Source organism: Odocoileus virginianus, chromosome 5 (assembly GCF_023699985.2).
Source record: "Odocoileus virginianus isolate 20LAN1187 ecotype Illinois chromosome 5, Ovbor_1.2, whole genome shotgun sequence".
NCBI lineage: Eukaryota > Metazoa > Chordata > Mammalia > Artiodactyla > Cervidae > Odocoileus > Odocoileus virginianus.
In genome coordinates this window covers 41,567,260-41,593,759 of record NC_069678.1, presented here as the reverse complement: position 1 = coordinate 41,593,759, position 26,500 = coordinate 41,567,260, and the positions used below count along the sequence as shown (strand labels likewise).

The 26,500-nt window shown below is 40.5% G+C and overlaps 2 protein-coding genes and 1 long non-coding RNA gene across 5 annotated transcripts; 1 reads left to right on the top strand and 2 right to left on the bottom strand.

The window, feature by feature from the left end:
• Positions 1 to 637: 637 nt before the first annotated feature.
• C5H1orf52 (chromosome 5 C1orf52 homolog) lies at positions 638 to 7,928 on the bottom strand. Of its 3 annotated transcripts, none has more exons than XR_002310686.2 (4): positions 7,596 to 7,928; positions 6,765 to 6,963; positions 1,689 to 1,837; positions 1,201 to 1,289 (listed from the first exon to the last, which is right to left on the bottom strand). XR_002310686.2 is itself a non-coding variant. In XM_020877259.2 (3 exons), exons 1-3 carry the CDS (start codon positions 7,869 to 7,871, stop codon positions 1,216 to 1,218), a joined length of 549 nt encoding a protein of 182 aa, XP_020732918.1. In that variant the 5' UTR covers positions 7,872 to 7,926; the 3' UTR covers positions 638 to 1,215. The 3 variants fall into 3 exon arrangements, 1 of the variants encoding a protein (XP_020732918.1); XR_002310688.2 differs by having other exon boundaries at positions 1,203 to 1,289; positions 1,714 to 1,837; XM_020877259.2 differs by lacking the exon at positions 1,689 to 1,837 and having other exon boundaries at positions 638 to 1,289; positions 7,596 to 7,926.
• A 7,330-nt stretch (positions 7,929 to 15,258) lies between these two features.
• Positions 15,259 to 24,925, bottom strand: BCL10 (BCL10 immune signaling adaptor). The gene is made up of 3 exons (XM_020877247.2): positions 24,582 to 24,925; positions 18,801 to 19,089; positions 15,259 to 16,620 (listed from the first exon to the last, which is right to left on the bottom strand). The coding sequence occupies exons 1-3, from the start codon at positions 24,636 to 24,638 to the stop codon at positions 16,274 to 16,276; spliced, it is 693 nt and encodes a 230-aa protein (XP_020732906.1). The 5' UTR covers positions 24,639 to 24,925; the 3' UTR covers positions 15,259 to 16,273.
• Positions 24,047 to 25,466, top strand: LOC139035202 (uncharacterized). The gene is made up of 2 exons (XR_011487808.1): positions 24,047 to 24,310; positions 24,407 to 25,466. It is a non-coding gene; the product is annotated as an uncharacterized lncRNA (long non-coding RNA).
• The last annotated feature ends 1,034 nt before the right edge of the window (positions 25,467 to 26,500 follow it).

The following is a 26,500-nucleotide window of genomic DNA, read 5'->3' as shown; positions in this document are numbered from 1 at the left end:
AAGAATCATGGAAAGACTGATGGAGTACACAACTTTTCATGTTTCAAAACGTTATAAACAACTGCACTGTATTTTGGACTGTGTAAGTCAAATCTAAGATTATCATCTCCCTAAATACCCCTTGTTGATTTTATTATCATATGCAAAGTATTAAAATAGGAGCTGCATAAAGAAAACACATAGAAGTAGGGTTACCAGATAAAATAGAAGATGCTGTTATATTTGAATTTCAGATAAACAAATTTTTAGTATAATTATGTCCCAAATATCGCATATACTAGAACATCATTTGTTATTTAAAATTCAAATTCAACTGGTCCTATAATTTCATTTGCTACATCTAGCAACTTGTAGAAGATCCTTATCTCTGGCAAGCTTACTATTTAAGAGGCAAATTAACAAAAGATCATAAGATGTATGTGATAAGTGCAGTAATATAATCAGGAGAGATCTCCCCTGATTACCACAGAAGAGTACCTGGAAAATATGGCAACTGCAGTTCCTAAAAGATGACTAAATGCAGATTGCCAGATATGTGGTTTAGTGTGATTTTCAGAGTTCAAGTGTCCTGAGTTAAATCCCAAATCCACTGTTCACTAGCTATGTAACCTTGGATAAATTAATCTCTATTATAAAATGAGGCTACTAATACCTGCTTTATTAGGCTGCAGATCAGAGATAATACATGCACAAAGCACCTAGAACATGGGAGGCACTTCCAAAATGGAAATATCCACTATCAGAAGGTCACATGGCAAGAAGGGTACTTGTCACAGATATTCAAATGTTAATACTATGCAGTAAATTTATTTCCATGATCTATTTACACTGTACAAACACTGTTGAAAAGCACCCTACAAGTTCACAGTACATTACAATATATTTACTTTAAAAATATACTCCTTTATAAAAGGTTCATAGAACATTGGCATGTCAACTTGGGATGAAACTCAAAGCATGTCACCAATTCTGCGGTAGCAAGAATGCTTCCAAGCATTGTCAATTACACAATCACAAGTCACCATTTCAGTTTTAAATACATATTTTTAAATAAAAAATGAATTCTACAGTGGAAAGTTCCGGCAGGAATACTCATTAGTTAATTAACATATATTTCCATGGAGATGTTTCATAATAATTTACAGTATCAACTTAATTTGCCAAAAAGACCCATTTCAACAAGTTTTGCAGTCCAAAGATTCTTGTCATTCTTGTCTATTTTTTCTTCTTTGTTGGTTCTCCCACTTCTATTTTGCGCTTTTTAGAAGTATGCTCATCTTTTTCATCATCTTTAAATAGGAAAGGGAGAGTTTCAATCAGTAACTTTAAAAAAATATTAAGCATTAAAATTTCATTGACTCTATACCAAAAATCATCATCCTCAACTAATGTTTCTTTCAGTTTTCCAATAAAAAAACTTGAAGGCAGCTGACAATAAGAAAATCAAATTTGTTCTGATAAAGCTATTCTCAAATATTCTACAGTATATACATGGTGACTATTTAAATACATAATCTACATGTTAAGAATGGGATATTTTCTGTTCTTTTTTACAAAAGAAGATGTCAATTTAACCATGACATTATTTAAGTGACTATCTGGTAGTTTTTCCCTTCTAATCTGCCTTCTCTCCCCCACAAACAACTCCCCTCCCTATTTCATCTCCCCATCCCCACCCCCACACTTACTTTTTGAAGTTAAAAAAGCACTCACAGGTAGATGTTTCACTGAAACTGTATTTTCAATTTTGTCCTATGTAGGTAGTTCTACTTTCTCCCCCATTCCCAGGAGGGTCAGAATATTCCAATGGCAAGACAAAAACAGGCTTCTTCCCCCCCTTCATATTATGGAGAATTGGGAGAGGGGAGGGGAGAAGAACCTCATATTAAAACCATGTCCTTTACACTTTTCGAAATGTTATTAGTATCTGTAGTCACAGAAAATTTTTAACTAATAAATAAAAATATTGTAAAATCTCGAACAGTGGGCCCTTTTATTCAATTAAAACAATCCAGCTACACATTTCAACAAAATACAGGGTAGCACAGAGCAGCTGTTAATTCCCATCCCTGAACAAACGTGTGGCATTATTTTAAGAACTCCACACAGATGGAATAAATTACACGTAGGAGATGTTATGATTTATAAAGTACAAATTTAAGCACATCACTGAATTCTTTGTACTTTACTTCTCAATCAAGAGATACTCAAAGTTCAATAACTACCCATGTGGTAGCCTATAAAAAATGTTTTGATGCTGAAAGGGGACTTGATATTAAAAAATCTGGGAAGCCAACTGATATAGAACACAGACTTTTTTTTTCAACTTCCCTTTTATTATTAACAGTCAAGAGAACAATGCCAATGTCATTGTTATTACTCAACACTTCACATTTACAAAATGACTTCAGTCATTTTTACATGTTATTTTTTGATATTCTTCTGATAGTGACTGAGGAGTTCTGTCACTACTCTTTTTTTTAAATTGGATTATAATCGACACTAACATTAGTTTCAGGTGTACAACATAGTGATTTGATATTTTTATATATTATGAAATGATCACCACAATAAGTCTAGTTTAATCACCTGTCACTGTACAGAGTTATGACAATATTATTGACTATATTCCCTATGCTGTACATTATACCGCTGTGCTTTACTTTATAGCTGGAAGCCTGTACCTCTTAATCCCACTCACATATTTCACCTGTCCCCTTAACTCCTTCCCTCTGGCAACTACCAGTTTGTTCTCTTTATCAAGGAGTCTGCTTCTGTTTTGTTTGTTCATTTGTTTTTCGGATCACAAATTCATTATGGGAAAAATAAACTTACGACTTTAAGCCGGGACTTTTCCTGGTGGTCCAGTGGTTAAGAATCTGCCTTGCAGTACAGGGATGTGGATCAGGAAACTAAGATCCCACCTGCCTTTGAGCAGCTAAGCCCTCGCATGGCAACTACTGGGCCCACGCGCCACAACTAGAGTCCGAGTGCCACAACAAAAGATTCTGCATGAGGCAACTAAGACCAACTCAGCCAAACATAAATAAATTAAAACACACAAAAAACAAACCCTAAGCCTTCAATTCCCTTCTGATAACTACCATATTCAGAATATTTCCTTTGTTGATATGGACAATAATTAGTATCAAAGCAGGCAATGCATCTTCAAAACCAGCCAAAGTCTTTGTTTTTTAATTGGATTTTCATTATCACCATTGGATTTTCATTATCACCATGACTGACTTTTGAGATTCTTTTCATTCGTAATATAAAAATTGAAATTACTGTTAAAACTCTACTAGAAAATGCACTGCTAACATATACTAAAAAGGCGATCCTGAGACAGTTCTGCTTTTAGTCTGTCACTTACTACAAGTGCACTTACTGAATAACAAGGAAAACAAACTGAGGCTAGAAAAATAACTTCCCCCCAGTCGCTGAACAGACAATGCCATCTAGTGATCTAACAAGGCACTGCCTTAGTAAAAAAAGAAGAAAAAAACTTAGTGTCTCATCAACTTCACTGAGTTTCTTACCTTGTGCTATATACTACAGATAGCACTAGTAAGGAAGCAGTTGTTTTACATGGAAGTCACGTCACTTGAAGCAAACAAGTTTAAATTATTAACAGAAACTAACTTTATATATTCTTTAAGCAAGTGCTGGTAAGTAGTAAGGCTCTATAATGAGTTCTGAATTTTTCCCAGCTTCTTCTATTTAGAAGGAGATAACTGGAAAAAGAGGCCAAAGGGCAGAAAATGAGAAGAAAAGTAAAATCAAAGTTATCTGATAATCTAGCAAATGAGATAATTTAAGAGTGTGGAACATCTAATACAAGATATTTTATGAATTTCAAAAAAAGCTAAAAAAAAATAAGATGGGAAGTAGACTTGTTAACATGGTACAGGAGGCTGACATGGCAAAAATCACTTCTAAGAAGGAAGGTATTTATTATAAAAAAAGGACAGTTATACTCAACAACCAACATTAAAGTCAGAACTGAGATTTCAGTATTATCTTTCAATCTCATAACCCAGCTGTAAGCTGGCTGAGCACTGGAAGCCTTTTGTTTTTTGACACTGCCAACATCCACTTCCTAGTAGAGGGCCATCGTATGATCAAAAGGTCAGAAATTATCATGGGACTAGCAGCATTATCTGACACATATTTTCTTCTGAATTTAAAAGGCAAACTGGAAAAAAAGATTATTCTTTCTACTTGTTAGTCCTGGTATATAAGCCTAGGCTTTTCCACACAGGAACAAAGATAGAAGAGCACCAGCCTATTGACACCTGGATTGAACATCAACTCTAATGGCCTCACTGCCAATTCTTCCCACAGGACAGCTACTCCTCAAGCACCCTGGCTTGGAAAACATCAAGAGACTAAACCCCAGTTTAATAAGGCATCATTTCCATTTAAAAATCTGATTCCTATTCTGTCTCTTCCTACTTGTGTGAAGCTAGGCAAATTCTTTAAGGTGCAACTGTCTTCTTGTCTACAAACAGTAATAACAAATGTGCTAACTCTGTACTAGGTTGCTAAGAGTAATAAACTAGAAAACTTATGTAAAAGTATTATTTTAGAGCTTGGCATTGTCTAGTTTTGTGACCTTGGACAAGTCACATAAGCTCTCGTTATGACATTTCCCTAATGGTTTCACAAGGAGTTGTAAGGATTAAAGGTAATTTATGCAAAAGTGCTTTTTATTAACTATATAAAACTTATAAAATATGAGGCATTTAAAATTTCCACTTCATTTGGCATCTCCAAAAAGATGCCATTTACTGAAAATATGCCTTCACTAGTGATTTCTAATTCACACCAGAAGTCACGAAAGAAATGGAAAAGTCAGGTAGAATCAAAACTGGAGAGTAATATCCTTTATAGTGAAAAAAAAAAAAGGAAAATGAAAGAGAGTATACACTTCAGAGTGTATACTGCATTTAACTGTCCCATCTCTTTAGGGTCCTTTAGTCAAAAATGTTTCTTTAATCTTTCTTTGACTTTCATGATCTTGATACTTTTGAAGACTCAGCTCATTACTTTGTGGAATATCCTTCAATTTGGATATGTTTGTGCTTGACAGGAATATCACCAACGTGATGTTGTGTTCGAGTGACACTCAGTTTTGATTTGTCCTATTACTTACGATGTTCCGTTTCATCACTTGATTAAAATCGTGTCTTCCAGGCTTCTTTCTCTACAATGAAGTAACTCCAAAATGAAGTTACTATTTTTTTCCATTTGGAATTAACAAGTATTAATTTTGTGAGAAGATACTTTAGATCTGAATAAATATCCTATTCCTTAAAAAACGCAAACAAACAAAAACTGGAGAAAGACTGTCTACCAGTTTGTTACCCTTTCTCTCACAAGAAAATTCTCTACAGCTGTAAAAGGAGCTAAGTAGCACTTGTATTATGGGAAGATCAGAAATTTGTTTAAGAGTGTGATTAGCACACTCTTCTATAAAAATGGCAGTCAAAACTATTTAGTCCAATAATCCATTAAATACTTAAAATGTAATACAAATAGTAATAAAAACATAAATAACCCCTGGATCCTGGTATTTAAGAAACTCATTTTTATAAAGGAGACAGACTTAAGAACAAACAGCACATAAAAAGTGGTAAGCGCCATCCATGGAATCCCAGGTGGGTCAGTGGGTAAAGAATCCACCTACCAATGCAGGAGACACAGGAGACTCAGGTTGGTTCCCTGGGCGGGGAAGATTCCCTGGAGAAGGGAATGGCAACTCACTCCAGGATTCCTGCCTGAGAAATCCCATGGACAGAGGAGCCTGGCAGGCTACAGTCCATGAGGTTACAAAGAGTTGGACACGAAAAAGAGTCGAAAAGTAATGACGGAGTGACTGAGCATGCACATGCATGTGACACAGGGTACAGAGGAACAGATATTTAACCACAGACTAAGGTGAAACATATATGGAACCATTAAAGGTATGGGACCATTAAATAGCTTGGTCTATTCAGTGCTGAATTTTAAGATCTTAGGAGATGGCAACCCGCTCTAGTAATTTTACCTGGAAAATGCCATAGACAGAGGGGCCTGGCAGGCTACAGTGCATGGGGCTGCAAAGAGTCGGACACAAGTGAGCACATAAAGTACTACAAGGGGGCCATGTGAAATGAGGGCAGAGGAAAAGGTAGTCTATCATAGAGGGCTGACTCTGCTGCTGGTGAAGGGTTTTAAGCAAGAGAGGCCAGAAAGTGGAGTGGGTAAAAGTATGGAAGCAGAGATTACTGTGATTACTTATGACTCCTTTTTCCTATTCTAACTACCTAACACTTAAAATCCAAGCAAGAGATGGAATTACAATATTATGAACTATGGCAAGACAACTAAGTCATTATCTTACTACTATTTTTAATCATTATGTATTAATGGTAAGAAATTCATTTTGTGACACTAATTTTAGCTCTAAAGCACAACTGCTTTAATATAAAGTAAAACCTTCACCTCTTCACAACTGTGATCACAACAAAGAGTTTATGAAGTAACTCATGTTGCTCTAATAGGCATCATAAATCACACATAATACTGGTTGAGATATCAAAGATTTCACTTTAAATCTTGAATATTTTATGACCTTTCTCAAAAACAGAGCAAAAGATATCCAAAGACCATCATAATCAGTTTAACTCAATAGATTTAAGTTTCATTCATTAAATATCTCGTTATTTTGAAACTCATCACAGGGATCAAAAGGTTTACCACTGGAGTCTGACTTTCCTTACCTGATTCCACTGTCTCCTCCCCTTCTGGCAGAAGCCTAGCTTTCTTAGCATTCTGTGGGGCATCATCACCATTGTCCTCATATATGTTAGACCATTTTATTGCCATATCCAGCTCTGGAGGGGGAGGTTTCTTCTCTGTAGAGTAGGTCTCCGGAGGTGGTACATAGTTTGACTTCCATATTTTGAATTCCTTTGGAGGCTGTTAAGCAAACACATTAAGAAGCACTGTGACGAACCGAGGTTTCTATAATCGATGTGGGCACATGCACCTCCCTGCCGTTCGCTTACTGTTCAGGCTGACTTTTTTTTTTAAGGTTTAAAGACACATTTTTCAATCAAAATCACAATACTGTTAAGAGAAAAGCCAAAGGGTTCCCTGTACGAATAAAGCTAATAACTTTTAGTTACCAAAGAAGAATCCAGTCTCAGATACTACGCCAAGGCTGACCCCTTCAGGAGGCTGCAGCAGACACTGTCTTGGAGGCAGCACCGCAGGCACTTCGGCGTCAAAGGGAAGGGGTCTCGGGGAGAAGCTGCAGCAGGGGGCGGGGGAGTCACCACCGTTAGTCCTCGCCGCGCGGGGTCAGGGCACCGAGTGTGGAGGTTTGGGTCTCCTCACAAGGGGGCGGGGGCTGCGGGTCCAGTATGACACCCACCAGGCTGGGGGAAAGGGGCCCGGGCTCCCCAGGGCTGGAGGTGGGAGAGGGTGGTGCGGCATCCCGCAGGGCGTGACTGCGTGTGAGGGGCGGACAGCTGGTCCCCAAGATGGGGCTCAGGAGGAAGGGGGCGGAGGCTGGGACCAAGATCGAGAAACGGGGTCGGGGACCTCACCTCCTCTGGAGCTTTGACGACGTGCCTCTCCCAGTCTATCTGTTTGTTGAGCGGATTGTAAAGAAAGGCCGGGCGAGTCACGCTCCGGAACAGCTCGTCTGGTCCAGGCAGCCGCTTCTCCGCCTTGTTCCCATAGCCGCCGGCCGACTTCGCTGGATCTTGGGCCTTACGACTTGTCTCCTCCGGCTCGCTGTTATCCTCCTCGTCCGAGGAGCCTGAGCTGCTGCTCCCGTAAGCCGCGAAATAGCTCAGAGGATCCTTCTCCTCCGCTGCCATGACTGCTGCACCAGTGCGCCCAGGGCTCCGCCGGAAACCGGAAGTCACTCCAGTGCCCGCCCCGCAGTTGACCCCGCCCCAAGTCTCGCTGATGGGCCCGAGGTCTGCGCCCCCTGGCGGTTGCGTCGCGCTTTTGCGCCCAGGTTGGGGGACTGAAGCGGAAGGTTGGCCGCGCACGTCCCTAAACCCGGAATTCTAATGCTCATTACTGAGAGGCCTTGAAAAGAGACAGATCCTGAAACGGTAGTCGCAACCAAACTTTCAGATATAGTAAGAGTTTGTTAAAGGCAGAGAAGAGCTGAAAAAATTTCTTTTCACTGCTCCTTAAAGCCTTTGCCCATTGAGACCGGGATTTTTTGCCTGTTTGCGCAGCATCTCTTCAAAATAAAATGACTCGTCCCCTCTGTCGTCTTGGAAGACCTCTGTGGGTAAGTGGTCAAGCGGAATTCTCTCCTGCTTCACCTCATTCCAGAGCACTCTGAACAGCCTTCTTTGTTGGAACTTCTCTTGTATTGCATCACACCACTCTGAAGGATCCTCCAAACTCTATGGCTTCTTATTGTCAGCCTCCTTCGGTGATGGCTTTGCTCCGTATGGCCCCTAAGTGTTGATGGTGTTATAGCCACACTCTCCGGGAAACAAACTCACTCAGAAGGACAGTGCAGATAGTGGAGTGCAGTTTATTACACTGGCGGGCCCAAGGCAGAGTCTCCTCTTAGCCAAGGACCCCGATCAGCATTTGTGAAAATCTTTTATACCCCATGTGTACGTGTCCAAACCCACCACCCCAATTTCCTTGAGACTTACATAAACAAAGGAAGGGTAAATACAACTACAATAACCCCATCATTCACGTGTTATGTGTTCAAACAGTTAATAATCAATAAGCCTGCAGTTACATTCCAAACAGTTAACAATCAATAAGCCTGTGGTCATGTTCCAACCAGTTAATAAGCGATAAGCCTGTGATTACATCCTGATAGATACGGAAAAAAATTTATGACCTGTCCCGAGATAGGGGTGATTATGGTGTTTCCCCTGAGGCAATGAGTAACCTGGATGTGATCTTCTAGATTCCCCTGCCCAGAGGGGGTCTTATCCTTCCATTGTCCTTCCCATAGGCACTAAGCACAGAGTTCAGAGTCCACTGGAGAGGTGGCCGCGCACGACCAGCACGGACGGCCTGAGATGGAGTCCAGGCCTTATTAATTCCTTCTTCAGTGGCTCCCAACATACTATACCGTCCAGGCCTTATTAATTCCTTCTTCAGTGGCTCCCAACATACTATACCTTCGTTCAGCAACACTTCCTAACCAGGTATTACAGAGTTGCAAGTCAGCCAACCCTTCCCAGAGTGTTAACCTCCTTAATGCTTGTGACTTCAACAGCCAGCTCTCAAAATCCAGTCTCTGCAAGGCAAGCTCTGAACTACACCTCTGCTTGGCTCTTAAACTTTCCCTATGGCCAGGTCTCAAACACCCACTTAATCAGTAAATTGTTTTTCCATATTACTTGCTTCTACATTTGTGTCCCTCCCTTTTAGCAAATAACATAACCACCTGCTTAGACACCAGGGAAACTCGAACTCTTTGACTTTTGGGGAACTCAAAAGAATGATACACACATGAAGGCAATAAAGTTGGTATCAGTGTAAAGTTGGTATCAGTGGTATGCATTCACAGACCGCACCTAAGGATGCCTATGTCAGACATGATTTAGCAATTAAACAACAATGGTTTATTGTAGGCAAAGAATGCAGATTAAAATTAACTAAGGGAAGAGATGTAGGGGACAGAATGGGGAGCCTTCCACATGCAGAGCTTCTGGTTGTCTTCTCCCAGGGGAGGTGTAGACAGTGCTCACTTCTGCAGCAGTGTGTGACAGCCTGCATGGGGCCATCAGGGGAGCCTCACCAGAGCCTTAGTCTCCAGAGGATTTATTGGGGATTGGTCATCCGGTCATAGCCCCCAGCCCCTCCAGAAAAGTGAAAAGTGAAAGTCGCTCAGTCGTGTCTGACTTTTTGTGACCCCATGGACTGTACAGTCCATGAATTCTCTAGGCCAGAATACTGGAGTGGGTAGCCTTTCCCTTCTCCAGGGGATCTTCCCAACCCAGGGATCAAACCCAGGTCTCCTGCATTGCAGGCAGATTCTTTACCAGCTGAGCCACAAGGGAAGCCCAAGAATACTTGAGTGGGTTGCCATGCCCTTCTTCAGGGCATCTTCCCAACCCAGGGATCGAACCCAAATCTCCCACATTGCAGGCGGATTCTTTACCAGCTAAATCACCAGGGAAACCCAAGGATACTGGAGTGGGTAGCCTATCCCTTCTCCAGGGGATCTTCCTGTAGTGTAAGGGAGTTAGAGACGGTGACGTTCAGAAAAAGAAGGAGACCGGCACTTTACAGGGACAGATCACCTTTAATGAGGGGAGAAGGGGCAGCAGTCAGATTAGTGAGCTGCAGCACTAACCCAAGAAAAGAGTAAGTATATAGAGGCATATATGTGGAAATCTACTGTCTTAAGGGGGGCCTGTTCTTCTCCAAGGTTGTTCGGAGTAGTTATCTCTTAAACGGCTGGGGCAGGGGATTCTGGAGATTAGCCAGCGGCTGGACTGGCTAGGAGCTGGGTGTAATCAACCTTAAGGTCCATTTTTTTTCTTCGGGTGAGAGAGTTCTTTATTTTGCATAGGATGGTGGGGAAGGCCCGGAGGGGAGTTTTAACTCCAGGCTATTTTGAGCCCTGTAACTTTCCTTCACTTCCCAACCCAGGAATCGAACTGGGGTTCCCTGCATTGCAGGCGGATTCTTTATCAGCTAAGCTACCTGGGAAGCCTATACTAGTCTCTAATACACCTTTTATTGGTTCCAAATAGGAAAAGGAGTAAGTCAAGGCTATATATTGTCACCCTGCTTATTTAACTTATATGCAGAGTACATCATGAGAAACGCTGGGCTGGAAGAAGCACAAGCTAGAATCAAGATTGCCAAGAGAAATATCAATAACCTCAGATATCCAGATGGCACCACCCTTATGGCAGAAAGTGAACATGAACTAAAAAGCCTCTTGATGAAAGTGAAAGAGGAGAGTGGAAAAGTTGGCTTAAAGCTCAACGTTCAGAAAACTAAGATCATGGCATCTGGTCCCATCACTTCATGGCAAATAGGTGGGGAAACAGTGGAAACAGTGTCAGACTTTATTTTGAGGGGCTCCAAAATCACTGCAGATGGTGATTGCAGACATGAAATTAAAAGACACTCCTTGGAAGTAAAGTTATGACCAATCTAGATAGCATATTAAAAAGCAGAGCCATTACTTTTCCAACAAAGGTCCGTCTGGTCAAGGCTATGGTTTTTCCAGTGGTCATGTATGGATGTGAGAGTTGGACTGTGAGGAAAGCTGAGCACTGAAAAATGGATGCTCTTGAACTGTGGTGTTGGAGAAGACTCTTGAAAGTCCCTTGGACTGCAAGGAGATCCACCCAGTCCATCTTAAAGATCAGCCCTGGGTGTTCATTGAAAGGACTGATGTTGAAGCTGAAACTCCAATACTTTGGCCACCTCATGTGAAGAGTTGACTGATTGGAAAAGACCCTGATTCTGGGAGGGATTGGGGGCAGGAGGAGAAGGGGACAACAGAGGATGAGATGGCTGGATGGCATCACCGTCTCAATGGACATGAGTTTGGGTAAACTCCAGGAGTTGGTGATGGACAGGGAGGCCTGGCGGGCTGCAATTCATGGGGTCGCAAAGAGTCGGACACGACTGAGCAACTGAACTGAAAAAGAAGAAAATTCAAACTTCTCACAATGGTTTATAAATCTTACTTTTCAATCCAGGCTCCTGAATTCCCTAGTCATCCCTCTTATGTTCCTGCCTGTATTGTCCTCACTAGCTTATTCTTGCCTCAGGACTTCTGCACTCGATGTTCAGTCCAGTTCAGTTGCTCAGTCATATCCAACTCTTGGCGACCCCATGAACTGCAGTACACCACGCCTCCCTGTCCATCACCAATTCCCAGAGTTTACCTAAACTCATGTCCATTGAGTCAGTGATGCCATCCAACCATCTCATCCTCTGTCATCCCCTTCTGCTCCTGCCCTCAATCTCTCCCAGCATCAGGGTCTTTTCAAATGAGTCAGCTCTTCATACCAGGTGGCCAAAGTATTGGAGTTTCAACTTCAGCATCAATCCTTCCAATGAACACCCAGGACTGATCTCCTTTAGGATGGACTGGGTGGATCTCCTTGCAGTCCAAGGGACTCTCAAGAGTCTTCTCCAACACCACAGTTCAAAAGCATCAATTCTTCAGCACTAAGCTTTCTTTTTAGTCCAACTCTCACATCCATACATGACTACTGGAAAAGCCATAGACTTGATCTTTGTTGACAAAGTAATGTCTCTGGTTTTTAATATGCTGTCTAGGTTGGTCATAACTTTCCTTCCAAGGAGTAAGCATCTTTTAATTTCATGGCTGCAGTCACCATCTGCAGTGATTTTGGAGCCCAGAAAAATAAAGTCAGCCACTGTTTCCCCATCTATTTGCCATGAAGTGATGGGACCAGATGCCATGATCTTAGCTTTCTGAATATTGAGCTTTAAGTCAACTTTTCCACTCTCCTCTTTCACTTTTATCAAGAGGTTCTTTAGTTCTTCTTCACTTTCTGCCATAAGGGTGGTGTCACCTGCACATCTGCAGTTATTGATATTTCTCCTGGCAATCTTGATTCCAGCTTGTGCTTCTTTCAGCCCAGTGTTTCTCATGATGTACTCTGCATACAAGTTAAATAAGCAGGGTGACAGCCTTGATGTATTCCTTTTCCAATTTGGAACCAGTCTGCTGTTCCATGTCAAGTTCTAACTGTTGCTTCCTGACCTGCATACAGGTTTCTCAAGAGGCAGGTCAGGTGGTCTGGTATTCCCATCTCTTTCAGCATTTTCCACAGTTTATTGTGGTCCAGTTTGCCTAAACTTGTCCCTAGAACTTCATACAGCTGTCCCCTTCCTTCTCATGATTTAGGCTCAGCTCAAATGTTGCCTGCTTTGAGAGGGGTTCCCTCATGCTGTTATACTCTCGTCCAAGTTACTTTTTAGCTCATACATGCCCCATTTTGTATCTGTGGCAGCTAGAATTATCTGGGTTTCCTTATTTATTTTCTATGTCCTCCAACTAGAATATGAGTTCTTTATGAGAACACAGACATGGTCTGTTTTGTTTATTGCTGTTATGTGCAGCACTTAGAATAATAGGTACCAATAAATACTGAATTAATGAGTGAAAAAATAGTGTCCACTCTTACCTGCCATCTGAGAAATGTTAACAAGAGAACTACAGCAAAAACTTAACAAACAAAATTATGCAAAGCTATTCCAATGAAAACATAGCAAATAAAAATAGAAAAAAAAAATTTTTTTAAAAGAGCATGGAGTTATAGAAAGAACACTGACGTTTAAGTCAAACAGGCCTAGATTTCAATTCTAGAGATTGTTTCTCTGTTCAAAACAAAGTAACAATAAAACCTTCCTTGCAGTGTTGGTATTAGCAGTAACACACATGTGGAAACACCATCCCCAGTATTTGGCTCCCAGTAAGACTGTGGTTTCCAAACATTGTTGCACATTGGAAAATTTTGACACATTTCTGATGACTGTCTTTCACAATCCAAACATTTTGACATTCCCATTTAATTGGTAATGGGGTGTAGCTGGGCACTGGGATCTTTAAAAGCTCTTTAGGTGATTCTAAAATGGGCAGCAAAGTTTGAAAACCACCACAGGACAACTGTCTGATAATTAAGTAGAATGTCAACTTCGGAGTAAGGACTTCAGGAGCAGCGCTAAAATTACTCACAAATTGTGCTTATATTTAACTCTCCTTTCAGAAAAGCCTCCTAAGAGTACATTTAACAATTAAAGATCGATTTGCTCCTTCGTTAGCTACTTTTTTCCCCAAGTCAATAATCATTGTATAAACTGTTGATCGTACTACTACATGATTCATCAAACAATATTTTATGCAATTGTTAAGTACATATATTTTAAAACATTTTTAATATTTAAAGGAAAGCTATGAGAAACCTAGAGAATGTATTAAAAAGTAGAGACATCGCTTACAAAGGTCCATATAGTCAAAGCAGGGGTTTTTCCAGTAGTCATGTACAGATGTGAGACTTGGACCATAAAGAAAGCTAAGCACCAAAGAACTGATGTTTTCAAATTGTGGTGCTGGAGAAGACTCTTTTTAAGAGTCCCTTGGACGGCAGGGAGATCAAACCAGTCAAAGCTGAAGGAAATCAACCCTGAATATTCACTGGAAGGACTGATGCTAAAGCTGAAGCTCCAGTACTTTGGCCACCTGATGTGAAGAGCCAATTCACTGGAAAAATTCCTGATGCTGGAAAAGATTGAAGGCAAAAGGAGAAGGGGGCAGCAGAGGATGAGATGGTTAGATATCATCACTGACTCAGTGGGCATTAATGTGAGGAAACTCTAAGAGGTAGTGAAGGACAGAGGAGCCTGGTGTGGGTCTCAAACAGTCAGACATGACTTAGGGACTGAACATAACAATATAGCAAACAGGGGACAGGGGCGGGTGTATGGGAACTCTACTTTCTGCTCAAGTTTTGCATAAACCTAGGACTGCTCTAGAAAATAAATTCTCAAATTTTAAAACAATTTAAAAAAGTGAACTCAAAGGTGTTTTTTATATTACGTGATAATGTATCTGTGAATTTTTTCACTGCTGCATTAATCAACCCAATAACCAGTTGCACTCATGTTAGACTATCATTCAAATTTACACATTTTTGGCAACGGCTGGTTTTCAGTGTTTAAAGGAAAAAAACTGACTTCATAGGATTCAGAAAACCCAAAAGCCTAACCTTGAAAACCCTTGAAAAACCTTAATTTTATTGCCTACATAGTCAACAGTTTGAAATAAAAGTATTAATATAAATATAGGTGCTACAGCATATCTAAATTAAGATCTTTGATTCCAAGTAAATCTTAAACTTAAAAAAAAAAGTATCTGCATATCAAATTTTATTTTAATAAATGAAAAGCCTGCTTCTGCTTTTTAAAAAGATTTATTCAAACATAATGTCACTATTTTTTTTTTCCAACTGCCAATATCTTATTATGCTATCCTGGAGGTGAAACATGCTTCTCCAAAATCCTTGGAAAATGTTTATACTATAAAAATCACCCAGTCTTTAAAAAAATTTACAAGCCAGTATGCCAGTCTTCTTCGTGATTCATAATTTCATCAGTCTATCCAGAAATGAAATTCATCTCACAACTTGAAGTAATATTTCCTATAAAAATTGGTACATATAAAAATAGTTCTAGGTATTTCCTACTGAAAAAATTGAAACTTCCAAAACACAGCACTACAACTTAAAAATGTTTATTTTCAATAGCATATTTCCATCTCTGCTTTTTGCAAGTAATGGAAATATATAGGAGACAGGTATCTGAAAATGGATAATTATAATTTAATGAAAACAATGAAAGAAGATTTATAAATTTGTAAAATAAGTCATACTTTGTCATAGAACAATGATCTGCTTGTTCCAAATGGTATTAAAAATAGAATGTAATACACACACACAAAAACCATCTTGTCCTAATTATTTCAGTTGTACAGTGGTCCTCATTAAAAGGGAACAAAAAAATACAGAAAAAAGTTTTTAAAAATCTCATCAAATTATATGTAATAACTGAAGTTTATGCAAAGATTTTTCTTTAGGAATAAAAATGATAAAGCAAAGAATGTCACAATTTTAAGGAAGTAGTATTTATTAGTAAAATTAGTAAGACATGTATTTTGGCAAACTGATACCTTAGCTGGCTCAAACTCCATTAGATATCCATCTAAATCAAAAGGGGACTTTGTAAGTGTCTGGAAGCCAAGTGGGGAAAAGACTTTTTTTCTGTCTACTGGCAGTTTTCCCAGTAGTGATAGGTTTTATTATCGCATGGGAACAGCTTAATTCTGAAAATTTACTGGTGAATTGTTGGAAAGGACTATTAGACTGTGAAACTTATTAGCACAAACTCACAAGGAAGAAACATTATTCACAGTCTAACATTGTATTCTCAAATAGAGAAATGTTGCCTATTAAAGTTAGTCTTAACACATGATGAGAGTGAAAACACTAAATCTCAAAACTTTTGAAATTTGAAAATACTGAAAAGTACATGATCAACACTGAATATGATCAACACTTACTTTAACTCTCTAAAAATACGCTTTTATTCTAGAAAATTCTATTTACAAAGTATGTTTATGTTGCATTTTATAAAACATGTATCAATATTACTAAGTCATGGTAGCAATTTTATGATTCATATCCTTTCCAATATTTTTTGTCATCATTAAAAAAAATTAAAAGGCAGTAAACTGTCATTGCCGCAAAACAGCACGTGATCGTAAGGGAAGAAACATCTCACTAGAGTTTCCTTCTTCTTCTAACTGCAGCTCTGGAGGCAAAGGAGGAGCGCCAGGGTCCCCAGGTCTTGGAAGTGTAGTTGAAGAGAAGGTGGGATTTTCAGTTCTGCCTACTTCTAGAACAGGCAAATTCAGAGAAGAATCGGTAGAAAAAAAGGGGGCTGTGCTGGATTCTCCTTCTGGGTGATACATGATGGTGGATGCTCTCAGTTTCTCAGAGAAATTACTCTCATCCGAATTTGATCTAGAGAGGTTATTTGTGGCTCCATCAGGAAAAGGCTCACAGCTGCTACATTTCAGTCCTACAATACAATTATTCAGATATAAATAAGAAGTAACTAGGAAATGTGAATCCACACCCATCTTGGAACTTTTTAAAGATTATACAAATTTAAACAGCAGTTTATAAACTGTCATAATCCATTTCACATTTTATCTGCTCCTGACAATCATGAAGTATACTGCTATTTACTTTTTTGAGACAAGTGAATAATCTCAAGGAAGATAAATGACATGCTAAAATTCACATTTAATTTCTGTACTTATACTTAACCATTGAAGGACCTGAAAAAGTAGCTCCTAAAATTATTCATAGAATAAGAAATAGCTTTTACAACTAAAAAATATTTTTAAGCATTCTAGTATACACACACACACAAACCATTACCCAATGAAAACAAAATTAAAACTGGATACATCCTAAAATTCTATGTTAAGTACTTTCAATTTCTGAATCATGGAGAATTAGAAGTGGAAGGGATTCTGGAGGGCATCTGGGATAGCCTCTCACTGTGAGAGACACTATGAGAAGACTGAGGCCCAGAACACTGAAGTCATGCCCAACATTCCAGGATTACTTCATGCTAAGGTGACACCTGGAACCCAAGTCTCCTCTTCACACTACACAAAAAATGTTCTGATTCTTAACCTACCATTTTACTTAAATAGCAGTGGTTGTTCTGAACAAAAAATTCTGTCATATCCAAAGGATATAGTCAACAATGAGCCTCATGGTGGAAATAAATACAAATGCATTTATCTTTCTGTTAGGCTTAGCAAATATTCAACCCAACTGTGTACAGGCACAGAGAAGTTCCTGAGCTGACAGATTTTGTATAACACCTGCAAAGTCTGTAAAGCACATCTGTATGTCATTTTTTTTCCACTTGTTTTTCAACTTCACAATACAGTCAGCATTTCTGTCCCATGGACAAGAAACTATTTTCTTAAATATGTTTCAAGGGGAAACTTCACATGTGTTCCAGCCTTAGACTTATAGACTGAGTTCTGTAAGGTAAAGTCCTAAATTACTCATTTCTGTTTCCCGAGTGCTTAAAAGAGCTGGAATAGAGCTGTTATCACATTCACATTTATCTTAAGTGCTATGTAGAGACAGACAGGGAAAAAAATGGGGGGCTGGGGGGAGAGGGGAATTTAAATTGTGCAGACAATTCTATATAGCATTCCAATCAGTGAGTGTGTGCTCCATGGTGAGGGTGAAACAGAAGGGGTAAATTTGCTCCTCCCTTAATCAATACATTTCATGCCTCTCTCATCTCACCAGACTGAGTGTGATTCTAGTGTTTAAAGTCACGTATGATTTATACAACATGATTCTTATAAACATAGGCCAACTATTTTATTGTGTGATCAACTGGTAGAAGAAAAACCACCAGAATTTATCAAAGGTAAAGTACTTTACCTATATACTGTTATTTGTGATCTGCATTTTCAGGGGTTACTTTTTAACAGATCAATCTTGCATTCTACTAACTTTAGAAACAAACTCCTGTGTTTCTATGAAATACTGCGATTTCATTATGGTTGTTTTCTATAAATATAATGTTGCTGCTGCTAAGTCTCTTGAGTCATGTCCAACTCTGTGCGACCCCATAGCCGGGAGCCCATCAGGCTCCCCCATCCCTGGGATTCTCCGGGCAAGAACACTGGAGTGGGTTGCCATTGCATTCTCTGAAATGTAGTGTCGCTGCTGCTGCTAAGTCATTTCACTCGTGTCTGACTCTGTGCGACCCCATAGACGGCAGCCCACCAGGCTCCCGTCCCTGGAATTCCCCAGGCAAGAATACTGGAGTGGGTTGCCATTTCCTTCTCCAATGCATGAAAGTGAAAAGTGAAAGTGAAGTCGCTCAGTCGTGTCTGACTCTTAGCAACCCCATGGACTATAGCCTACCAGGCTCCTCCGTCCATGGGATTTCCCACGCAAGAGTACTGGAGTGGGGTGCCATTGCCTTCTCCGGAAATGTAGTGTTACTGAACAGAAATACAGAACACTGAGTGATACTTCACTTTTGCAATGTAATGAAATCAAATAAGGCAAAAAAATGCAAATCAAATGTAATGCTGAAGCTTGAACTTTTTAAATAAAAGCAAAAATGGTCATTTCTGGGCTTTCTGTTCTGTATTCTATTTTACAAAAGCATTGTTACATTTAAATAACTCTTGGATACCTAAGGTATCTTACCTTTGAGATGCTCTAGTTTTATATTCCTAAGTTTCAGCACTTCATCTGTAATCTTCTGTATTAGGAAGTTCTGTGTTTTTTCTCGTCGAATAGATTCGACTAGGGTATCCAGTCCTTTGGGGTTTTCTTGTAAGTAGTCTAACAGTTTTCCAGCCCTTTTTCTACTTGACGTTCGGCAAGAAATTTCTTCAGTGTCTTCTCTACTGAGTATTTTTTTTGCTCGTAGATGATCAAAATGTCTCTCAGCTATGATTTTTTCACACAGGTATACACGCAAATTTTCTAAAGCCTGAAAGAAATAAAATATGGCTTAATGTAACACAGGTGACTGATGGTAAGTTAGGAATCTGACTGGTAAGAGAAAACATCCTGAAATCAGGAACCTCAGCCCTACTTAAGGCATGCTATTAAGATGAGTGAGCAGGGTTTCCCTGGTGGCTCAGTGGTAAAGAATCTGCCTGCTAATGCAGAAGACACAGGTTCGATCCCTGGTCCAGGAAGATTCCACAAGCTGTGGAGCAACTAAGTCCGTGCATCACAACCCTTGAGCCTGTGCTCCAGAGCCTGGGAGTCACAACTACTGAGCCCATGTGCTGCAACTACTGAAGTCCACGTGCTCCAGGGCCTGTGCTCCCCAACAAGAGAAGCCACCACAATGAGAAGTCTGTGCACCACAACTAGAGAGGAGCCCCCACTTGGGGCAACATGAGAAAAGCCTGTGCAATAATGAAGACCCAGCACAAAAATAAATACATAAAAAATTATATGCATTTAAAAAAAAAGATGAAGGAGCAAGGAGATAGAAGTAGGTCTCCGACCAGATATTCCTCACTGCTTCCGTCCTGCTCTGATCTTTTTCACAACTATAGGCCAAGATCAAACTACTGTGAGGAGGGGGCCAGTCTCTTCTAGGGAGCTTGGGTCTGTGGAAATAAAGAGAGGTATGCTGAGGGCCGTCAGAGGTAAAGATGAGAGCAGTGGTTACTGGGCATTTTAGTTTCCATTTAGTAAGGAATCTATGATTGGTCAGGACCAGAGACGATAACTTAGGCAGAGGTCTCATGGTTTATAACTTTCTCGTTATTAATTTTGCATCTTTCTAGAGTAAAACCCCAAAAGAGAGACGGAGAAAGAAAAAGAAAGAGCCTAAACTAAAGGGGACCATGATGTGTCTGTCTTTGCAGTCAGCTGGCAAGATGATAATCTAACTCAGTCTTGGGAGGTAGAAAGGTATGGGGGGAAAGAAACATAAAGGAACAGTGGATGTTGAAAAAAAAAAACTAAACAAAGAAAAAGAAATCATATAAACAGGCCTACACCTGACAAGGGCTTCCCAGGTGGTGCTTGTAGTAAAGAACCCGCCTGCCTAAGAGACAGGGGTTTGATCCCTGGGTTTGGGAAGATCTCCTGGAGGAGGGCATGGCAACTCACTCCAGTCTTCTTGCCTGGAGAATCCCATGGACAGAGGAGCCTGGAGGGCTACAGTCCATAGGGTCTCAAAGAGTCAGAGAAGACTAAAGCAACGTAGCACACACACACACCTGACAAGTTCCTAGTGAGGCTTAATTAGCCAAAAATTGATGTGGGTCTCCATAAATGGCATTAATAATTTGATGTGAGCAGCTGTATTACATAGCTCCTTTATTTACTAGATATGTGATCTGGGGTAAATTCACTCCTTTGGGCCTCAGTTTCCTCATCTGAGTGTAATGAGATATGTAAAACTTAACATATGTAAAGTACTTGGAAAAGTGCTTGGTACATATAAGTGATAAGGAAATGTTAGTGATGATGCCAATGATGACTAATTTGATTCACACTGACAAAGATGAACTAAAGGTAATGGAAAATCTTCAAAATATTCCAGTATATGGTAGCAGAAAAGTAGCTTAGGTGAAGGGGTTCCTAGAGTTCTCAGTCCACTAAATTCCCTCATTTATTTATTCACACAAGACACATTTCGCATATCTAAATGCCTAATATGCCAACTGCTGACAGTGGATATTGCAAAGATGAAGAAGACTTAAATTCTGCATGCAAAGGGCATATAGTCCAATTGAAGAATACATTATTAACTGAAGTTAGTAATTGTGAGATAATGGAATATGACCCATTAAAAAAAAAGATATAGGTCAAGTAGTGGGGAAGCATAGAAGAGGCAACTTACTCTGCCTCTAGGACCTGGGAAATTTACAGAGGCCACACCTGAGAGAGAGGCATGAAGGGCATGTAGTAGGGGAAATTACATTTCCCTATAGCCAAAACCTCATCAAAGGCTTATAAATAAGAAGCCATAAGAAAAGTTTTACAGAGGGCTGGGGGAAGCAAAAATTGGGGTCAAAGGGGACTAGTTAGACGACTGCTGCCATATCTTACATATATTATGCTGAGTGCATGAATTTCAGCTGACAGGATGAGGAGAGAGAAAAATAGATTTAAAAGATGAACTTCTTGGAAAACCTCATGTGTTTCATTTCTACCATATGTTGTTGATCCCTAAATTTTGCAATGTGATCGAGACTTTCTCCCTAGAGATCCCAATGGTACTTGAAATTCAACATGTCCAAAACCAAATTTATCTTCTCCTATCCTTTTCCTCTGACATTGTAAACTCACTTGGGAGTACCACCATCTATTCAACAAGCTATAAACCTTCAACCCACCCTTGACTTTTCCATTTCCACCCACCTGATACATTCGATCACCCACCCACCAAATCTTGCTGATATTTATCTTCCTCAGCACCTACATTCAAATCATCACCAAGTCCTATCACTACTATTTAAAAAAATGTCTGGAATTCTCTTGTTCTATCCATCTCCACTACCTGTACCCTGATCCAAATCACCATCATCTCTCACCTCTATAAAGTCCAAGAATCTCCTCACTAGTTGCCCTCTTCTCACTTTTGCTCACCCCAGTCCATACATTAGGCAGAGGAAATTCTTCAATAGGTCTCTATTACACTTGGGAAGAAAATCCCACTTTACTAGCATCTATAAGACCCTTTATGATCTGGCCCTAGCCTACCATTCTAACTTCACCTCAAGGCACTCAACAGCTTGCCTGCATTAGATCCTTTGCAAATTCTGTCTAGAATGTTCTTCCCCAGTTCTGTCATATCCTTCAGGAATCCGTTTAAATATAACCTTCCCTGAACATCCTATCTCAAGTAATTTCTCCTCTTATCTTGTTATTGTCTCAACACCTGTTCATCTCCTTCACAGTACTTATCATAATTTGAAATTATACATTTGTTTTCAACCCTAAGAACTCACATGTTAAAAGCAGGCAAGAACCAGGTACATTTTGTTCAACTCTGTATATCCTACACTTAACAGAATGCCAAGTAGATAATGTTTTGGATGAATGTAAAATTCATTGTTATTTTGTGATTCGCAATTATCATTTTACATGTCTCCTCCTGCCCCAAGAAGTTGAGCTGTTCTCAAACTAGAATTTTATCTTTGTTTTTAATTTTTAAACTGTTATAATCAATGGCAGTATCAGCCTCACAGTAGTGTGTAGTCTATATTTATGAAACTGAACTAAATTAAAAGATGAGAGAAACAACTAGATGAAGTACACAGGGGGAAGCGATATAGTAAAGCAGTAGTAGCCTGAAAAAAAAAAAAAAAAAGAAAGAAATGGGAGTTGCCATGTGGATAAGCCCTCTATATCTGCAGATTCTGTACCCTCAGATTCAACCAAGAATAGATCAAAAATATTTGGGGGAAAAAAAATTTTCCAGAAGTTTCAAAAAGCAAAACTTGAATTTGTTGTGTGGGTCAACTGTTTACATAGCATTTACATTGTACTAAGTATTAAAAGTAATCTAAAGATGATTCAGAGTATATGGGCAGATGTGTGTACGTTACATGCAAATATACCATTTTATAAAAGGGACTTGAGTATCCATGAATTTGGTATCAGCAGTCAATCCCCCATAGATACAGAAGGAGAACTGTACACTAATCACCAAGACAGAGAATACAGTAGAAACAGCAAGTGGCTTTGGGGGAGGGATGATAAAAATTCAATTTTAGACAAAGTGAGAAGTCTGAAGGATATAAAAGTGGATTTCCAGTAGACATTTGGAAATAAGCACTTAGAGATGAGAAAGAAGGAAGTCCAAATATGTGAATGATAATTTCAAAACTTCTAAGTTCACAAACCATTTTGAAAATATCATGAACAAAATTTCTAAGAAAAAAATGTGCACAAAGTGTTTTTCATAGATGTCCTGAAACCTGTTCATGATTCCCTAAGGTTATGAATTTCAGATATAGCTGTAAATTGAAGTCATGGAGACGGAAAGTATCAATGAACAGATGGGAAAAAATAAAGGCCTGGAAGCCTCCCTTCACATCTGTACAGGTTTTATATTATGTACATGTTTTGTATCTTTTCACTTGAACCTCTCACTACCTGGCTTATCAACTACAAAATGGGAAAGACAATCATCTGCCTTAGAGGTTGTTGGGAACATTGTCAACTGTGTGACACAGCGTCTGGAACACAGCAGGCCTAGCTCTTGAAGTTCATGTTTTTACTCGCACAAATCTTGAATAACACAACACTCATTTGTTCTTTAGTAGTTATCAATATCCCAGTCTTAACTAGAATATAAAGCAGGGGTGACTTTTTGTTGTTGTTGTTATCTTCCTAGGCCTAAGAACAATACTTTCCATAAAATAAGTGCTCCACAACTATCTATTGAAGGAGGAAACTAAGGCACACATCCCAGTCATAACCAGTTTCCTTCTGCTAATTCATTATCAGAATTGCTCACAGTAATTCTGTTATTACTCACTGTAATTATGAGTACAGCATAATAAATCTTACAGGTGAGGGGAAAGCAAACAAACATTTAAAACGCTGTTCTGTCTAGTTCACAAAGATGATTCTGTGCAAGTAGTGCAGTGGTAAAGCCAGAACACAGTTCATGTTCATGTTATTTTTAATTTTAATATAAAGTATTTTGATGGTTCTCAGAGAAGTCTCATGTGGCAAAACAAGTTACTAAAAGCAAAGGAAAAGAGAAACAGGTCAGACCTAAATAAAGTCATTCTCTATGAATAAACACCAAGATCTGTGCACTTCACCATCCAAGCAGAAGAGCATCATTTAGCTACTGACTATTTCCAACGTTCACCTGTACATTAATTCTCCACTTCTTGTATTCTCCCCCCACCCCCACCCCGCCCCTTCAATTTAAATACGTGGGTGTTTCCTTAGTAGGGGAATTCCAGGTAGTGCTTTCAGCTGTAGAGCTTCCCCCAACCCCTTTTGCAAAAGTTTCACGTATTTGCTCCGCTGCTTGGGATGCTTTATCTGGTCCAGCTTTTGCTCCAGGTCGAGCCAGCAGCCAAGGCAGTCTGACTCAAGGATGAACTTGAGTCGTCGATCCCTAGCAACGCAGCTCCAAGGCGCACCTGGGGTGAAATCACCAGGGGATGAGTGAAGAGTGGGCAAGAAGCTGACTGTTAAGAAACGCTCCACTGAACAAGGTTTCAGAAACCCAAGCCCTGCTTCTATTAATTTAAAAAGCGGATTAACAGGTCAGCGGGGGGCAGGTCACTTCCACCAAGTTTCCTCGCATGCAGGGCTCGTCGCTGTCCTGCGGTTCTCGGACGTTCCGCTTCTCCGACCCCAGACTCCTCCTCCAATTCCGACTCGGACTAGGACGCTGGGTTTCCGCTTCCCTCGGCCGCAGAACTGCAGCCCGCCCCCGCCCACCCCTAGCCCGCGACGGCGCCTGGACAAGGTTGTGCTACTCACGTCCTTCTTCACTTCAGTCAGGTCCTCCTCGGTGAGGGACGGCGCGGTGGGCTCCATGGCGGAGGCGGGAGATGGCGCTTCTTCCGGGTCCAGGAGCTCCGGCTGCGCCGCCCCGCCCAGGCTGCGGGCTTCGGCCTTCGAATGAAGGGGAAGAAGGGAGGCGGAGAGGGTCGGGAGGGAGAGGGCTGCCCCTTCGAGGGCCGATGGACCAGCAAGTCAAACTGTGGCGCTTCCGGCAGAGCCGAGGGCGCAGTAGACCTACTTGTCCACAAGCGGAGCTCAGAGCCCCGGCTCCTTCTCTCTCCGGGAGGCCCAGGAGCAGGCACCACCCCTCGGGGGGCCACCGGGAGAGCCCGCCCAGTCTCTACAGCAGCCAATCAGAGCCATCCTGCGGGACGCCCTAGTCCCCGCCCCCTGCCGGAGCCTTTCAGGAGCGGCTCCGCCCACAGCCTCCTGAGCGTCAGCGTGTGGCAGCCGGGTGGCCTCCCCGAAGGGAATCGTTTCCGTGGGTGGGGTGCGTAGCTGCTCTGCCTGCCTGCGGTCGCCGCCTGCGCAGACAGTTCACAGGTGGGGTCGGGTCTCTGCTTGTCTGTACTTTGGGGTTCCTCCCCTTTTCCCAGACCCTACCCAACGATTTTCTGTTGCTGCTTGCTCACTCGTTTTAAAACTATTTGGTCAGACACTGACATGCTTGCGTACACATACACGAGACGCATGTACACAGCCTATCAACAGTATTAAATTTATGAAAGAGAAAAGCCGCCTACAGTCCCAACACTTTAACACTTAATTTAACGTCTGCGCTCTTGTTGGTGACTTTATTATCAACTTGTTTCCTCATTTATTCATCCGTATAATGAAGATTTGTCTACTTCATACCTCTCAGAGGGCCTCTCTGAAAATTAAATGACGTGGTATCTGTAAGGTTCTTAAAGGTACGGGGCACACAGCACGCACCCAATTTATCATTATCTTACAGTACTAACACATTTATTGAGTCCTTACTAGTATGTTCTAGGTATCTTATTCTGTAACCATTCTGCCGTTATACTGGGGAGCCTGATGAACAAATCACTATTCTCAGAATGGTATTCCAGCTACTGACAGAGGTGTATACCCAGTAAAAATCTGGGTGGATGAAAAGCTCAAAACAGAGTCCTGTGCCCAAGACGGTGGTTTGGACAACATGCTAAGTAAACTAGAAATAAAGTAGATGGTACTTGAAGCTAGAGGGTAGGTAAAAAGGATGAGGACCAAAAACAAACTTTGAACTCCAACAATTAAGGGAAGAGAAAGCAAAGGAATCAGAAAAGAACAACGTTGTCAAAGCCACACCAAGCTGTATTTGATCACAACACAGGGGTTCTATTTTTAACATTAACATTATGTCATATGTCTTTTTCCATATTGATACATAGTATTTTTTCTGATTGCTTAATCTTCCATCTGCTTGATATAATCCAATTTACTAAACCATTTGTTCTTTCATTTCTCATTTACTGAATATCAACTATGTGCCAAAGACTGCTCTAGGTGCTGGGGAAACAGCTGTGAATGACATAGATAACAATTCCCAACTCCTGGAGTTTAAATTCTAGTGTGTGTGTGTGTGTGTGTGTGTGTGTGTGTGTGTGTGTGTGTGTGTTTGGGGCAAGGCAGACAGATATTTGAAAAACACTGTGTAAATTATTTATTATGTTCAGTCCAGTTCAGTTGCTCAGTCATGTCCTTTTTGTGACCCCATGAATCACAGCACGCCAGGCCTCCCTGTCCATCACCAACTCCTGGAGTTTACTCAAACTCATGTCCATCGAGTTGGTGATGCCATCCAGCCATCTCATCCTCTGTTGTCCCCTTCTCCTCCTGCCCCCAATCCCTCCCAGCATCAGGGTCTTTTCCAATGAGTCAACTCTTCCCAT